Source organism: Pangasianodon hypophthalmus, chromosome 24, assembly GCF_027358585.1.
Source record: "Pangasianodon hypophthalmus isolate fPanHyp1 chromosome 24, fPanHyp1.pri, whole genome shotgun sequence".
NCBI classification, from domain to species: domain Eukaryota; kingdom Metazoa; phylum Chordata; class Actinopteri; order Siluriformes; family Pangasiidae; genus Pangasianodon; species Pangasianodon hypophthalmus.
This window is the reverse complement of record NC_069733.1, coordinates 10,946,432-10,964,270: the sequence shown is the minus strand read 5'-3', so window position 1 is coordinate 10,964,270 and position 17,839 is coordinate 10,946,432. Positions and strand designations below refer to the sequence as shown.

Sequence of the window (17,839 nt, the reverse complement as noted above, 5' to 3'; positions counted from 1 at the left end):
TCAGAAAGGAAAGAGCTTTCCCAGACATTTTATTTTATTTAATCTCTCTGGTCTGATAAGCGAACTGATGACATGGCTAGTTTAAAACAAAAATGGAAGACGAAACCAATGTTTAAAGACAAATGGACAAAGAAGTAAATGTTTATTCTCCATTTCAAGTCTCAGCAGTTCAAAATCTGTGGGTCTATTCATAAATAAATTGGTCATGTGAAGCACCACTACAAAACAAAACACATAAATTGTCTTAGTTATAGCCAATAATTAACCAGGGTCCAGTTTCCCAAAAGCATCACAGCACAAAGATCATCATTAAATGGTAGCACGAGCATCACATTGAGCACACACTCTCCCAGTTAAGATGATCATAACTTTGTGATGATTCTGGGAAACTCAGCCTAGTAATAGTTAAGCTTTAAAAGGTAACTGTTGTCATCATTCAGCTTATCTGGTCCTTTGTCAGAAAGGAATTTTTGCTGAACCCCCCCGTATATATAGAATTACAATTATATTTGGCTAGTAACTGACAGCTGAATATAGAACTCAGCAGCCCAAAGAAACTGGAATGTAAATCCTGCTTTCAATATTGAGTCATCTCTGTGTTATTTATTTCCTCATTTATTATTTATTTGAATGATTGGGGCTAACCACACAGGACGGATCTCTTACCAGACTCGCACTTGACGGAAGAGTTGTCTCGAAGGGCCAGTGGCATTCCATGATGCAGACAGCCAAATACAGTAATATTCTCCCCTTTCACTGAGGACTTTAGAAAAGATACATAAAAAACCATTCATTAACATTCAATAACAGGGGCATCAGAGAGTACATACATACATTACAAAAACTGAGATGGATTTGGTGCTGAATGCATGCCTTAAGGCCAAATTGGCAAAACTGAACGAATAACTACTTTGATATTTTCAGATATTTTGCACAATAATAATTAGAGACAGTATTAAGCCTGAAGCACTGTGGGACACTGAGGGCAATGAGGGAGCATGTGGCAGCATATGCCCTCTGAACGTCTGTAGCCATCTGAAAATAGAGATGTTCCTCGTTGTATCTCCCTTGGCACATGAATTATAGAAAGGGCTCGGCGCAGAGAGAGAGCGAGAGAGCGATAGAGAGGGAACTAGCAGAGAGTGTCATGTCCTTTTTAGCTAATCAGAGTTATAACTCATATGCTGTAGGGCTTTAAGCTGTCTGGATGATGTAGTATAGGATTTTTAATAATCGAGTTCCTTGTGTTGTTGCTGCTGCCGTATTATAGCACAACAACAAATGATTGACCCTAAAAAGTTGCTTGTGCCTGATGGCTTGCAAAAAGTCACTCATTTTTTAAATCTAGGCTTTTAAACCAACCACTGATGAAGGGTTCAGGATCGCTGAGGCACATCCAGAGCCAGTTCACAGTTAATATAAATGTGAAGATAGAGATTTTGGTGTTATTCCTGACTCTGATTTGACATTTAAATATTTCCCTTACATTGCCTTTTAGATTACTCAACCTCACATTGCACAATACTCAAACTGAGTCATCCTTTTGTTATTTGGTTTTACTATTACAAAGCTTCATTTACAATAAGCTAAAACACGAACTGTTTACAGGAAAGGACTGTATTATACTACAAAGAGGAAGTGTAATTACACTAGATACCTACTTTACTGTATGTAGAACTAAATTATTGGAACTGAAACACGTGCTTTCTCTGACATGTCAAGCCAACCTCAGCATCCTTTCAAACTGCTGCTCATGCTGTGCCACAGGGCAGCGTAACACACTCAGAGGAAAGCACTATCTACCCTCTTCAGCATGCATGAGCTCACAGACTTCCGTGATTGGCGAGTGGTGCTGTGATTGACAGGAGAGAGAGAGAGAGAATACCATCCCTCCCAATCCTGAGAGCACAGCCAATATTTGCTTGACATCCGGCCATGGATGGCTGTGGCATCATCACGATTCAAACTTGTGATCTCCAATAACATGGAGGAAACTCTTCTAGTCTCTTAACTAGCCTCTGAACACTAAATACTAAACACAATACACACTTTTTGCATGTAAATCATGCTACACTTTAGCTACAAAATTAATTTTTACACTATCGTTTTATCACTATCATCATGCACTGGAGTTTTCCCAATTCACTGGGTTTGTTCTTATAAGTATATACATTATATAATCAAAATTATGTCTTTTAAAACTATTTAATGGTTAGATTGAGTAATAGATTGAGTAATTTCTAAACAATAGATTTGTCCACACTTGCGTTGATTTAAACAATGACAACAAGGGTTTTTTGTTAGCATTACCCTCAAGCTTATGTCCACCCTGCTGTGCCTGGTTAACAGCTGTTTAAATAAATATCTGCTGTTTAAATAAATATGTTTTACATGACGACATTATATTGTGGAAGATACTAATGTGATGACGTCCGCTGTTATGAAAATATGAGAACATTCAATAAGAATTTGTGATTTAAAAATCAATCCCATTTTTAAAAAAAAAACAGCTTAGTAACTGATTTCACGTTGGTTTTAGCCTAGTCTTGCTCATACACTGGCTTCCTGCTCATAACCAACCTTATATCAGTATGTCCCCTCTGTTCTGATCCATCTTGTTGTTTCACATGACGGACTATATAGGATGGACTACAACAGGGTGGACATTGTGACATAAAGTTGATCATTACACAGTGTGTGATCATTTGGAGGTAAAATGCAGCAAATATCATGAACAGTCCATATGAGTTATTATTTATCTGGCTGTATAAATAAGTAACAATTTGCCTGATTAGTATATTTTACATTACATTCTATCAGTCAATTCTGTAACTTCTTTTTCAGAAAGCGTGCAGAGTAGCTGGAATAAAAGCTGATAATATGTGTGACTGCTGTTCACATTCTGACTACATCTCCACATGCCAGTTATCTGCCATTCTCTTAAACCATATGTGAATCTTGTAAAGAACTAAAATTAGAAAAAACAGAAATATCCAAAGAGCTGTTGTCATTGTATTCATCACCACATTCATAACAGCTTGCCATTTACCATGTTCTCTGTTGATACTGTGCCAAGCACCTGTGTTGATTTGGCCACAGACCAGACACCAATCTAGAAAGTAGTCTTTCAAAAAATGACTGATGACTAGCAGGTTTGAGCTTAGGGTACCGTTTGGCTGTCATTCAAATCGCCCTCATAATTAACAAGCAACATGAAGCGTTTGCTCTGACTCCAGAGCTGGAAAGACCACAGGATAATGTCCAAATCAGCCACCAAGTGGGAAAACCACAATTACCACAACATCGCTCACAAGAGGTCCTGCAAACCGCCAAAGCTTATCACAGGCAGGAACCAGTGATTAATGTCCTCTGCTTCTTAATGCTACTTATGTATTTAAACCACAGGACAGACACTGGCTATGCTTTTTAGTTTATGATAATCTACTGTCTTTGTTTTGAGCGCTGGTCTGGAGTCACCTCACTTATGAATTAAGACTACAGACTACTGAAAAAATAAAGCCTTGCTTCTGTGTTTGACATGTGCTTTTGGCTTTGGTCTTGTCTCCGCCCCTCTCTTGTCATTGGTTTATTTCCCATATGTGTGCACCTGTTCTTACTCTTAGCCCTTGATTAGTGTACTTATACCCTCGTGTTCATCTGTTTAGTGGCGAAGTCTTGTTCTGTTTCTGTATTAATCCTTATGCTAGCCTTATTGTTTTTGCTGATGGATCTCCCTAGCTTAATGTTGACTCCTGGATCATACTATGACCATGATTCTTGGATTGCCCTCCAAAAAAAAAAAAAAACAACATGCTGAGTATTCACATCCTGCATCTGAACACATATTACAGAATCTTACAGTGTATTATAATTTATTAAATTCTAGCTCTACCACGTCATTTTAGGTTCAATTATTATTGCTATGCTAATTATCCAGATCTAGTGTGAACCTGACCAGGATAAAGTGGTTACTGAAGATGAATAAATGAATAATTATCAGCTTCAAAAACAGACCCCGTTTTTTGCTTTTTCTGCTGGTGTGATTTTCATCACACCAGATGGAATCACAAAGTTAAAAATAAATAAATAAAAATAAAAAATTAAAATATAAAAGCTTACGTTTGATGATTTTTTTTTTCTGGTGAGCTTTGGTATCAAACAGGTGATGAATGAGATCCCATCATTTCTAGATGGACTAAATAAAAAGAGTGAATAGCCCTAAAATGTAACCATGTCTGTCTCTATATTTCTCCCTGTCACGCTTCAAATCTTTTAGCTCTGAATTACTGGATTGTATATAATTAATGAAGAAGGTGACAAAAGCCCTTCATGGCTCATGAGAGGACGGCAAATGACACAGTGATGATCTTCCATTTATCATTGTATATGGTGAGATCCAGATTCATTAGACACTAGACATTTACACAACCCCTTTAGGTGCGCTTTCCACTTGTTAAGTCAGCAAAACACTACTCAGATAAATCTGAATCTACCATAATGAATAGAACAGATATTGGTCTTTTGATATTATTATTCCCCATATTCCCCAGAAGCTTTACTATAATGGAAGGATATTCTGTTGTTAGAGCAAGATTTCAACACAATATGTTTGAATCCAGCATGCTTTTAATAATCAGATTGTATGTGTATTTTACAATTTATCTAAAACAAAAATGTGATAAATGAAATGCTCTGTCCTTCTACAAGACAACAGTAATCAATGTACACAGCCATGACCTGTGATGTCACTTTATACTTCAAGGGGAATTGAAGAATTCAAAATTAACAGAAATCCACGGAGGAACCTATAGCATGAAGCTATTAATTTTCACTATTAATACCTTAAAATGTACCATTTAACCATTTTTGTTACTTATGATAACAAAGTTTGTGTGAACGCTAACACACTAAAGCCCTGGTTTATTGAAGGTTTGTGTGTGTATGTGTCAAACACACAGTGGGAGGCTTGGATACAGTCATAGGTCAGCTTTATGTATTAACTACACAATCCAAAATCAAAGTAAAAAAAAAAAAGTGGCAGAAGCAAAGTTCAATTCCCAGCAAATAGACTACTGTAGGCTTAGCAAAAAGGAAAGATCAGTAAACCGTCCCAAGTAAAACGAAGAACCTAAAATCACCACAAAGGGGAAAAAAATCAAACTCCACTGGCAAGACTGGTACTTGGAGCAGGTGTGTGCATTTAGTAAGCAGTGGTTAATAAGTGCTGGAGGCATGATTCAGGTGAGCGAGGAGATTATGGTGTAAAAACATGTGCAAACTTGCAAAAAACATCCAACTGATTTCCATAGTCTACAGACGATTGCAGCTTTGATATGAGCGCAATTACACATGTTGTCTGTTTTCTGTGTTTGGCTTAATGAATATGCATTTTGGAGCATTTCTACATAGGAGCAATCTTCTACATAGATTCATTTAGCACTCGCAATGTGATTTGCTGAACCTGAAAGACAAACTGAAAAGCAGGTATTAAATTTGCAAAAGTCCATTTTCTCTAGTTGAAAAAAATATTATTACCATTATTACTATTTGGTATTTTTAAAATGGCCAAGTTTATCAAGATTATGCCTTAGTATATTTAAAATAATCATAAAGTTTCTTAAAATGATGAATAAATATTACCACGGCAAAGGACTCATATTTGATATTTGCTTCACGTTCTTGTTTCTGCATTCAAACAAAGCTTTTCATTTACACGCACCTTATTAACAAAACACACACTCTTATTTTGGGTTCATATTTTTTAAACTGTTTCTTATAACAAATCTCACAGCCGTTAATTAGTGATATACTGGACATGTAATTATGTCGAGTTTTAGTTTTGGTTTTACTTTTGAAGGAGTCTCTTAGTGATCTTAACTCACTGCAGATATCAAGAATAAATAGCACAGACACAAACCTAATTTACATATTCTTTCCAACCCCTACTCTGCACTTGACATAATTCATACAATTATTGTAAATCACTTGCAGCATACCCACTTTTTGTGCATGCAGTTTATCCCATGCACAGGCAAATTAGCTTGTGTTATTGGAGATCTTACTAAATCAGGGCCTTTAATACTTTGTGTTAATCACTATGCATTGTAGGAGGCTCGGTTTTTCTGCCACGTATTGAAAACTAAGCCTGACTCATGCCAGCTCTTGTGTCTCAAATGTCCTGTTCGGAGCTCAGTTCTTAATCTCAATCCTCATCTTGAAGGACATAATTATCATGATAGCATCAGGCTCTTGGGTCTTGCAGCAGTAACCTAAGACCTCATGCAGCTCTGACAAGGCTTAGGCTGTTAGGTTTGGCTTCAAACTGTCCACAAGAGCCACTCAAAGCACTCTGGGGGAACATTTCCATTCCCTTCCCACACATACAGGCACGTCGACTTATCTTCACAGAGAATTGTCTCTCATGTTTTGTCTCTCTCTCAGCCATGCACTCAAAGCCAAGGGCCAATTTTTTTGCTGCAGCTCATTAGCCCATCTCCATCCTTGTGACATTCTGTCTAGCACGAACGGCTGTGTGAGGACAAATCTAGTAGCTAGTGGGACAGTATATTTGTGTGTATATGTGAGTGTGTGTGGGATTCCTCGTATTTATATTAACACATAAAATAGTCAGGTCAGGGTTAAATACTCTTTTTACATTTTACATTAGTTCACAAAGTGAACAAAAGCTTTAGGAGACTTTTATTTGATGGAGGGAAATTAAGCTTTTATTTGATGGAGGGAAATGAAAAGAAATGATGAGACCAGAGCAACAGTCAGATTTGTCTCAGATTTGTTCAGTGTCGTTCAGTGTAGATCAGTGTGAGCCCAAGACATGGGCAATGCAAGCTAATACTGATCTACCAATGATTCAATGATATACCAGTGATATATATCAATGCTATATTATTTGAATCATTAGCATTCATTGGTATATAATATAATGAAATATATTGATATCCAATGATCATAAAATATTGCTTTCAATGAGGACCATCAAATTGCATCAAGCTCAAAATATGATTTATTGGAAAAAATGTGATATGTGAAATGAAATGTGATGTCTTGGGAGCTTCATATATGACTTGTTTCACAATGCACACCTCTAATCTCAACAAGATAGATATTCTGGCAAGCTTTCTATTAAAAAAAAAAAACATAATAGTGCACCTCCTATTCATATCTGTATTTGTGTCTGTTCAGAACACATAATCTGTTCAAATCATGTATTCATATTCAGTTAGATCCCTACCCTTATGAGAGCTTTGGATGGTGAGATAACTACATAGACAAGTTGGATTAGTTATGTTTGAAAATTAATGGCAAAACAAAACTAAAATAATTTTGTGCTTTTTTACTATATACCGGTAACACTTTCTATGGCACAATCATCCACAACATGGCATTGTATTTTATCCTGTATACAACACTTAGCTCACGTTATTTGGGATCTTAGTAAATCAGGGACTAAATGTCAATGATTCAGTTACATTTCTTAATCATCTTCATTTTGTTTAAAGGCGATGCAACAAATGCAAACACACTAAATACAAAACTGCAAAACCAAGTAGTATTACTATGTATTAATATTAGTATTAGCTATGTATTACTACTTAGCCTGGCTAGGCTTTAATATAGTGTAAGATTCAAGCACAGATTCCCTCATCTTCAGCTGATTTCTCTCTGACCCTGATGTAGTGCCATATATCACAGATCCTCACAGGCTGCATTACCCATTTGGTGTTAAACATTGAATAATCTCCATGTAATTATGATAATGGGGTCTCTCTGCAGGAAACTCAGCAGGCAGCGAGACTGTCAGGGTTATGAGGAGTAGACCAATACATTCCAGGCTGTTTTTGTCCACACTAAATACCCATGACATTATTGATATTCATGTAATAATAATATTGAGGCTTTGCATTGTTCCTAACTTCAGCTTTCGAACAGCATTTTACCTGTGTATATGCCTTCCCACTTGCTTTGTAAGTCCCATGTCGCATGATTTGATGTAAAAAAAAAAAAAAAAAACTCACAAAACTTAGTACTCAAAACTGTAACACTGAGAAAATTGTTAATGAGGAAATTGGCTCATAAATGGCTGCAACCCATTTGACTGGGACATTTCTCTTCTTGTACTTTTTTAAAAGCGTTTCCTCCTTTTGTTGCTTGACTGTTCTAATGTTTTAAATCAGCCACCTCAGAAAATGTCTGAGTGTCTCTTCACACATGAACCCTTTTGATAATTTACCAGAAATTGCATAAGTGTCATCCCAGTAGACTGCTGCATCCACCAAGGATTACAACTCTAGCTTGCATTCACTCTTTATCCCTTACAGATTAACACTCATTACAATTACACTACATGAATGGAGCTTCACATGGACTTTGTGATATTTCCTCAAGCCAAAAGCTCAGGTAAAGCTCAAGAAGTGATCTTTGCAATACCAAATTATGGCCATTCTTGTCCACAAAGCCTATGGCCATGAATCTGGATCTTATGACAGAGACTTCTCAGGGGAATTTAGACATTCTGAGCAGTCTTGATTAAGTATTGGTTATCTAGACCAAATAAATTTGTTCAAATTTCTGGCAATATGGACTAGGTTGTTCAGGGACAGCTAATTGAATGAGCAAGAGTTCACACTTGATCTCTTCTGCACAGCAGAAGTCCTTTCCTTACACCACGGGTATTTTCAAAACCCAGAAAGTCTCTGTATTCTCAGTAGCCTAAAGAATTCATAGCCTAAAACCCATCCACATTTTGAACATACCTGCGTAAAACATAACCACATGACCTGTTAGACTGATGTGTTTGTAGAGAAAAAGAAGTTTCATGAGCCTAATCATATGTCGTGTAAAGCACAAACTTTACAGTTTAAGCGGGCTATGCTCAATATGTTTAAAAAAGAAGTTAAATTATTTATTACATATCGAACTTATTCAAATAGAGTAGGTTAAATTCCTTTGGTGCAGAATGCAGCATACAGAGGATTTGAGTAAAAGTTTGATACTTGGCTATGCAATGCATGCTTGTGACAGAATGTTGATATTCAGCATGCAGAAGTTGCTGCAGATAAGGTGCATGGAAATGTTTTTTTATGTGAGAGTGGGTTATAAAAAGTATAGCATATTGGCAAATTGCTGAAGAATAACCGGCATCGCATGCTTCTATAACAGCATTGTGTTTTATTCCTTAAATATACCAAGGTCTGGGAAAATTACCACTCTTCCTGAATATGCATAATAGCTAAAGTAATAATTCAGTGTTCACTTTAAAAAAATTGTGATGTTTAGTCCAATAAGTTATGCAGCAGGGTCTCAGGTTAATTGGTGAATTGATTTTTAGAAACTTATCACAATTTTTACTAAGGCCTCATTTTACCTCTTTGCGGCTTCAACTGTGCCTATAAATAATGACTTTTTGCTTTCCAAAATGTCAGCAATGCCCGGTAACTACATTTTCAGGAACAAAACTGACTTACAATGGATTCTTCACGTCTAGGAGTGAGGACGTCTCGGTAGTGGGAGAAAGTTAGCCATGTCCTCCACTGATTCCCTCTTCCCCCATGTATTACAGCCCCATTACCATTGCATCATATGTGGTCCCAGGCTAACAACCCTCTTTGAACAGTTCTGCTTGGATAACGCTGTTACTGAAACGACCTAAATGTCAGCAAACAGAGGTTAATCAAGAAGAGGACAGACAGTGTTGTGAAGCGCAGTGAGCTTCATAGAGCCCAGGGGGAGGGATGGGTCCTTGGTGGCTCTTCGTGGTCTACTGATTATGTGGATCCTTATTGACATACACAGTTAGGAAGTGGTTGGAGTGTTTGCGATGAAAAGAAACTTAACATGTATATATCTCAGACAAGTGACTTAAGTAGCCCCTTTGTCAACAAACAACATGACGTCGGGACTAGTGTGTGATTTTTGGTAGCAATTTTAATTTTTCTGTTACAACCAATTACAGCCAAACTACACTAATTGGCTTTGATCAAGAACACTGTACTATAATGAATACATTATCAAAAATAAATCATTTTAGTGATAATCTCCAGAGATTTATGAGTAATGTGGATCTGTTTACGTTTGTCTATCCATTATCAATAATGACTGAATGGTGTCGCTTCAAATGTTCCCTCAGATCCATGTTCTAATGGGCTTCTTTCCTGTCACGTTTCATCCCCCTGCTGTCTTGGTACAAAATGCTTTTTAGGAAAAAACAGTTGACGCACAGCCTACCAGACAGTTGTTCTGCTCAAATCTGCAGGCAGTCGAGCAAGAAAGCTCATCTATAGCCATAATAGGAAAGTGTAATGAGGTTGCTACTTTTTTTTATGACAGACCAGCTGTGCCTACATGCAAAGTGAGAATGGGCATTGACCAGTGCTGTCATCATGCCACCATTAACCTTGACTAAACTGAAAACATTTAATTGAGTATTTTGGTCAAGTCATTGGTCAGTCGTGTTAACATGCCAGTTCTTACTCTCAGTCTTCACATCATGTATGGATAATGCCTTCAAAACCTGCCTGTTCCATGACTCTATTCCTTTTTATCCAACTGATCGCAAGCCCCTTTCTGATCACAAGCCCTGACTCTGGCAAAGCCAATAGCCCAAGGTTGGAAGCACAAATGGTTCCCATTAACTTGCTTGCTCATAAACCTGTACAACGACATCCATCACTTCACCGTCCTTGCGAGATAATTCCTAGTTGACAGCAAATGGCAGCAGGCGGAAATCATTTACTTTACAGCACCCACTCAAGAGGCTAGTCTTTACTTCAAATTTAAAACAGACCTTTTTACAATGCCCAGTTCTACCATTAAAAGACAACGAGAAAAGCTAATCTACAGCTAGCTTCTAAAGTGCTGATTGAGGAAAATGACTTTTTAGCTTGCTGACACGGGTCGTTTCACCTCCATTGGCTTGACCAGAATTACACAGGACCGTTTCTAATTACACCCTTTTTCAGTTGAACAAGTTTGACTACAACAGTGGAAAATCGGATTCAGGATTATGTGTAGCAAATATGACTTCCTTTTCTTCAGAATGACTGTGCTGGAGAACAGCTCTGAAATGTTTCATTCAAATGACTGCATAGTCCCAGATCAGGTATTGCTTTTAAAAATAGGGCTTGCCTTATGCTTGCTTACTTACTGATTGGAAATATGTAGTGTAAACCAAAATCATACCTGAATAGAAAAAAAAATCATCCATTTAGGTATAATATACAAAGATGTTTAGACATCTTTAGACTTCTTTAGACATGTTTAGTCATTTAGACACTTTCAAAATTCACTCTCAGGACTTTATGTTCCATTTCTCAGAGGGGTTTTTATAAATAACTCTATCCACTGGCTGCCTTGTTTCCACACATTTTTCTTGCCAATAGTACTGCATGAGATATCCATTAATGCCTGTTAATGGCATCTTCAGAAAAAAAAAAAAAAAACAGGTGAAGTGTGGAACACTTCTGTGACTGAATATGCAGAAGCTGATTAAGAGATGCTGCTTCCTATGCCATGTGACCCTCTGAAGCTTTCTTCTGACAACCAAATCAAAGAAATAGTACATTTCTGTTATGTTGTGCTGTTTTCTAATTTTATATATATATATATATATATATATATATATATATATATATATATATATATATATATATATATATTTTTTTTTTTTTTTATATAGACAATTCATATCATGTGAAACTATAATACATAAATAAGGTTCAAGCTTCAACACTGGAATATGATAGTGACATTTGCTGGAGCACTCTTCAGATGTTACACCACTCCAGCAATGGGAAGTGGTAGGCACTTACTTGGTTGCTAACATTTGTTATTAATTAGTCTAAGGTGCAGAAGTCCTCATCAACCCACATAGAGTATATTGTTGAAACTCTCAACAGGCCTAACCCTGGCCTTTGATATTCTACACGTGCTCTTTTAGATCTGTTCTCTCAGCTGCAAGGGAAATAAGAAGAACTAAATTATTGAAGCTTTAATATTTCAGCCACATGAGACATCTCAGAGAACATTGGACTACCAATGATATTTACACCATCGGAAACAGGGCATGTACCTGTATTTAAAGGAAGTCAGAAATTTTTTTTTTTTTTTTTTTTTTTTTTTTTGTGGGGAAAAAACTCAACTGAGAAACAGGCAAATACGTGCAATGACTATATTTTGAGATTTATTTAGGAACCAGAGAGTTGAAAGAACAAGTCATTCCATCACAATGACAGTTATTACATTTTATACCACAGCACTGTTGAACCGTCGATTCTGTTTGGTCAGACAGCTCTGACAGTAGTGCCGGCTGTAATTCAAATGACAGGTTTATATTAATGTGCTTGCTGTAATGCATTATCGTTTCTACAGTCACAGCTCATTCACAGAGACTTGTATGGCAGATGCGGCACATTATCTAAAGCTAATAATAAATGGATTAAAAAAGTGTTTCTCTTTCACAATGAAAAGTGAGGTTTTCAGTAAGGAGACATTTATTTAACATTTATGGAAGAGTCTTCAGTGTCAGTGCTTTGTAACATTCAGTAAGTATTCTGGGGTTTTCTGGACAGAGGGTTTTGGTTTCTCTGTAACATGACAAGCTGCATTTTTTTATCCTCTTCACTTCAAGAGAGAGAAATAAAAAAGAGGCAGTTGATGGAAGTGTTTATAGCTGCTATAAAGTAAGTGATAACAGGCATTAACTTATCTTGTGGATGTTCCACAGCATTAAATGCAATTATAAATGGTTAAAAAGCACAAGATGTTATATATTAATAAACTAAAAATTGTAATCGTTGGCAAATTGTTGTGGTATAAAAGGAGTAAAAAGCTTCTGGATGTGTTGTTATAGGAAAATAATCAACTTTGGGGTGGTCGCAACACACATGACTTTACTGTAGCAACTAGCATATTTTAGAAAGATCTGGTGCCTGCATGTGTAATACCCTGAGAGATGGAGGAGGAATAAGTCTTACATTAGCTACTGTATGTTACAGAATTTGAGTTTTGGTGCATTTTAATATGCAACTCTGATACGGATACATAATTAACATAATTGAAACAATGGATCTACAATGGATGTCAGTGTTTCATTTTCCAACTCTAAAGTTGGAAATTTACAGTTCAGCTACTGAAGTAAACAACATGTGTTTCAAGCTAATAGGACAGCTATGAAAGATCTACTATGTAATATCTTAGAAATCTTTTCTTACCACATTGAGCTTGAGCTCCATGTTAAGAACCCCTCCACTGTCCAGCACTGGCATCAGATTAATGGCGAACACTGCTGCTCGGTCTGGAGGAATAGAGATGTTGGGCCCAAAGAAGATATAGAAGTGCACAGAGAAGGTATCCAACTCATTGCGTAATGTAGGTCGAATTGGCCAGCACTTATTGTTGTCAGAGGTGGGAGCCAAGTAGATGATGCTGTTCTCGGCCTTCAGCAGTGGACTCTGATCTGAGCCATTCCGTGCCAGGTTGGGCAAGCTGGCAGCCGGCAGTGTCTCTGACAGAGAAAAGCCCATAGCTGTGCCAAATGACTGGGGCATATTCATGGCAGATGACCCTTTAGTGATGCTCGGCTTGGAGCAGTCTAAAGGGAGAGAATTAGAGGAAGGTTTCAGGTTGAAATTCATAAAGTGTGCACTGATTGAGTATGAGAATGATAAGGGATGACAAAGAAGCAAATGTGAAATGAAGATGTTGTACTCTCTAAGGAAAATTGTGACAGGGTGATCTAAGCACACAGGTCAGAGCAAGGATAAAAGTATGAATTGCTACCTGTCAATCCTCCACATCCATGAGCTACATCTCCAAGCTTTATCATTGTAGAAATATCTTTCCTTTCTAATTTTATCCAGAAATTCAACTCCAACCTTACTTTTCTGATTGCAAAAAGTTTTTTTGCTGGCGTGGGTGTGTGTGTGTATTGCGTATGTATTATGTATTGAGAATGTTAGAGTGCCTCAAGGGCAGTAGGGTTTCCCATAATAGAGAAGCTAAAGCATATTGAAGCAGGCAGAGGCATATTGAAACTGTTCGTTATTGAAAACTTTAAGCACTTCCCTCACTCTAATAAACAGTCTTATTGGCTTATTTTCAATCCTAAATCAATAATCACTGATATAGATTTTGAAAACATACCAGGCAAAATTTCAGTTCTAGAGAAAAATCAGAACTTGGCTTTGTTGTCTGGGTTAAATTTGGCTTAATTATCTTTTGAGATTAAACAGTTAGTAAGTAAGTTAGTAAGTAAGTAAATAAGATTTATTTATTTAAGCACATTTAAAACAACTCACTTTGACCAACGTCCTGTAAATCACATGAAATAGTATAAAATATAAAATAGCATTAGAAATAAAATAAACAATATAAAAACATATAAATGTGTCAGATTATCACCTAACGAACCTGATCAAATCAGTGGTACTTTTCCTTCCACATTCTTCAAACTACACAATTTAAACAATGTACATTGCTTGCTTGAGTGACGAACAGGTTAATACATTTGGCACGCGAGCATAAAATAATTCAGAAACAATTGTATGAGCTACATGGCTACACATAATTGTTATAAGTGCTAGACATAGTGTTCTTATTTCAATAGATGAATATTATTTAATTAGAAATAGTTTAAGGAATTATGTGACCTGTATCCTGGGAAGTGCCTGGCTTTTAATATTGTTTCTGGTTATTGATAAATAATAAATGATTGAATCTTTTGAATAACACTTTGAAATTGACAGTTCTCTACCCAGGACTAGAGGCCCAATAGTAACCCATATAACCAGGGGCACTGAGGCTATAAAAATCAGAGGGAGAAACAGTAGACCTGTCATATCTGAAATAAACTTTCATTATTATGTTAATTGTATTCCATTTAGCCGGTGTCTCTGATCAAATCAAGCCATTCTTCTACTCCTCCAAGATTATTGCCAAGCCATCGGAAAATGATAATGGGCTGAGGCATGCAATTAGAGATTTTTGTGTAGATCTGGGGAACCAGAAGCATCAATAAGCAGACGCTTTTCGCATCCCAACCAGCTGGATACAGTTTTCAGCACATGGGAGACCACAGGTGGTGCCGCAGGAGGACCACATGTTGCCTCTAATGGGAGGTTCTTATTGCAACTCTAACACCAAAAAAGAAAGTATAACTTATCTGACTCCTCCGTTTTAACCAGGTTTCATTTTTGCTCAATAAACGATGGGTGAAAACTGTAGTCAGGAAAAATGGTGTGTCAATATAATTGTTTTATGCAACCCATGCCACAGGAGCTTGCAGTATTTATGGCAGTTGATTTTTAGAAAACTTTCTTTGTTTTAGTAAAGTCAAGAAAAGATGGTTTGGGTAAATCTTTGAAGCACTACCTTAATCATAACCCTCTGAAAGCAAAGCTCAATTTTACATTCCCACTGGATGTTTGCCTGCAAACAAAGATGAGCATATTGCTGTGCCAGTGGGAGTGCTCGCTGACATTTTCAGCTCTTCCTGCAACTCCAAAGTGTGAATGTGGACACAATCACAAGACAAACAAGCGAAGATTACAACAAAACAGTTCAAGATAGGGGATACAGTATGAAAGTATTTTATTTTCCATGAGGTGCTACTCCCAGAGTTCATTAAACTCTTATTCCTCCAGCTTCCTCTCAACGCAGCATTGCCATCCAATCGTCCACTTCTGTTCTACAGATATTACAGGGTAATAGGTGCTCAACATTGTCCACAAGAGTGGCATTCACCACAAATAAGCAATAAATATTTGCAGGAAAGAAAAGTCACCACCCAGATCCAATACAGCACACTCACATTCACTTCCTTGGAAATAAACAGCATCATCTCACAGTTTAAAGTGGCTTTATGCATTCTGGAGATTTATAGCAAAGCTAGCATCTGTTGAAGTAAATATCTGCAATGCTGCCTGGCTAGATCAAAGTGTGCTTTATTGCTTCAGGCTCAGGACTAATACAACATGAGATTAACAAAGCACTGCTGTAAGACTTGCTGCACACAATAGTGAGAGACAAAATAACAGAAAGATATTAAATATCTTACAGGAAATGATATAAAAGTATGTTAGATCTGAGATTCTAGGACCTGACACACTAGGTAAGACACACTTACTCTATCCTTCACTAGTTATATCCTTCACTAGTTATTAAATGTTGCTCATAGACCATGAAGTAGACAACACTGTGTAACAATAAAGTCTCACATGACCAGCAGTAAGTGAAGAGATAGAGCACAAACACTACCGTTAAAATTTTCCATCAATACAAATCTTAACATCACGTGAATGTCATTACTGGCTGACCAATGACATCACTTTGGATGTGAGAGTAGATGAGTAAAATTTCACTGAAATAGACCTGTCCTTGTATCCAGTGTGGACAATCACATTCTCAGTTTTTTCTGTTGTTCACTCTTTTGGTCTGTGTTTTTCCTCACATGAAATATGTCATACTGCTATAGCTGTATAGACAAAATCCATACCTTAAGAGGGATTGCAACTAGTACACCAGATCAGCCATCATGGCACCCACTATTAATGCCAACCATATTATTACTCCTTTGCTCCATTGACAACTTCCTCTCTCCTCACAAGGAACACCAATAAAACCCAAGTCAATGTTATCTTTTGCCAGGTAATGAGAGGAGTGCTGAACCTGATATAGATTTAAAAGCAGTGTGTGAAAAGAGTGGATAATGTCAGTGAGATTAACAGGGCAATAAAATGTCTAAGTATGGGCAGGTGTGTAGCTGTAAAACCATTTCCAGTAATTGTCTTGTAGCAGGTGGGGGGTGTGGTTTACCGTGAGGCTGAACTGGAAGAGATGTGTTTGGGGATGAGCTAGTGGCGTAATGACTAACGTGTCACACCTGAGCCCTGTTATCCCTCATAAATTTATGTGATCTCTTATTTCTCCCCTCTCTGTCTCTATCAGTAGTGAGTTGAGTGTGTGCGTGTGTGCGCGCGTGTGTGTGTGTGTGTGTGTGTGTGTGTGTGTCAGTCAGTCAGTCAGTGGAGCAAAACAAAGGCAACCTGAATAAGCGGCGAGCAAACTCCAATTTTGTTATGCAGAAGGTTTGGGACACAAGCTCAAATAAAAAAGCTCACATGCATTATTATCAATCAAAGTGTGCATCCAATTAAAGGGTATAATACCCATATTTCTATTAAATATATAAGAAAAAGCTGAACCTGAAACTTGAGTTAAAAAATGTTTTCTTGAGTCTTTTTGGTGTTACACAACAAACACTTGAAACAGTCATTTCAGAACCAATCTTACCATTTAGACCTCAGAAAATGTAGACCTTCCATTTTTCTTCCATTGCTGAGATGCACCAGGAGGGTAACATATTAGAAAATATCAGGAGCTAGCTGAGGCACAACTAATATGATATATCAAGTTTGACCACAAGGATTATTTTTTCCTTGCCATTCCTGGGACCATTTGAAAAATGCTATCGCAAAAGCATAACATCAGTCTCATTATGGCTCTTTTAACAGCTAATATCTCTGTTACATAACCACTAGCTACTAGCCAGTGAACTAAGCAGCTCCTTTTTATTCCTCTTGTGTTTGAACCTGGTATAATTTGAAATTTTTCACAAAGCAAAAAAAATTAAAATGGAAATTCAACTCCAGGAAACTTTTTTTTTTTTACCTTACCCTTCAGGGCTGCAGAATTTATATCAAGGTGCTAAAATATCTAAAAATTGGTTGTCAGAAGATCTTAGATTATTCATTCATCTCTTAGTAACCACTTTATCCTGGTCAATCTGAAGCTTATCCCAGGAACCCTGAGCAGTATATTACATTAT

At 37.0% G+C, this 17,839-nt stretch overlaps 1 protein-coding gene across 2 annotated transcripts in view; it reads right to left on the bottom strand.

Moving 5' to 3' along the window:
• tmem8b (transmembrane protein 8B) overlaps positions 1–17,839 on the bottom strand; it is a 123,866-nt gene that overhangs the window by 18,822 nt on the left and 87,205 nt on the right. The window contains exons 1-3 of one of the 2 annotated variants that reach the window (XM_026931053.3): positions 16,508–17,045; positions 13,227–13,606; positions 667–763 (exon numbers count right to left, since the gene is read on the bottom strand). In XM_026931053.3, the coding sequence (XP_026786854.1) occupies positions 667–763; positions 13,227–13,568 (439 nt within the window). In that variant the 5' untranslated portion in view covers positions 13,569–13,606; positions 16,508–17,045. Of the gene's footprint in view, positions 1–666; positions 764–13,226; positions 13,607–16,507; positions 17,046–17,839 lie in introns of those variants that run through there. The other variant, XM_026931052.3, reaches the window with a different exon arrangement.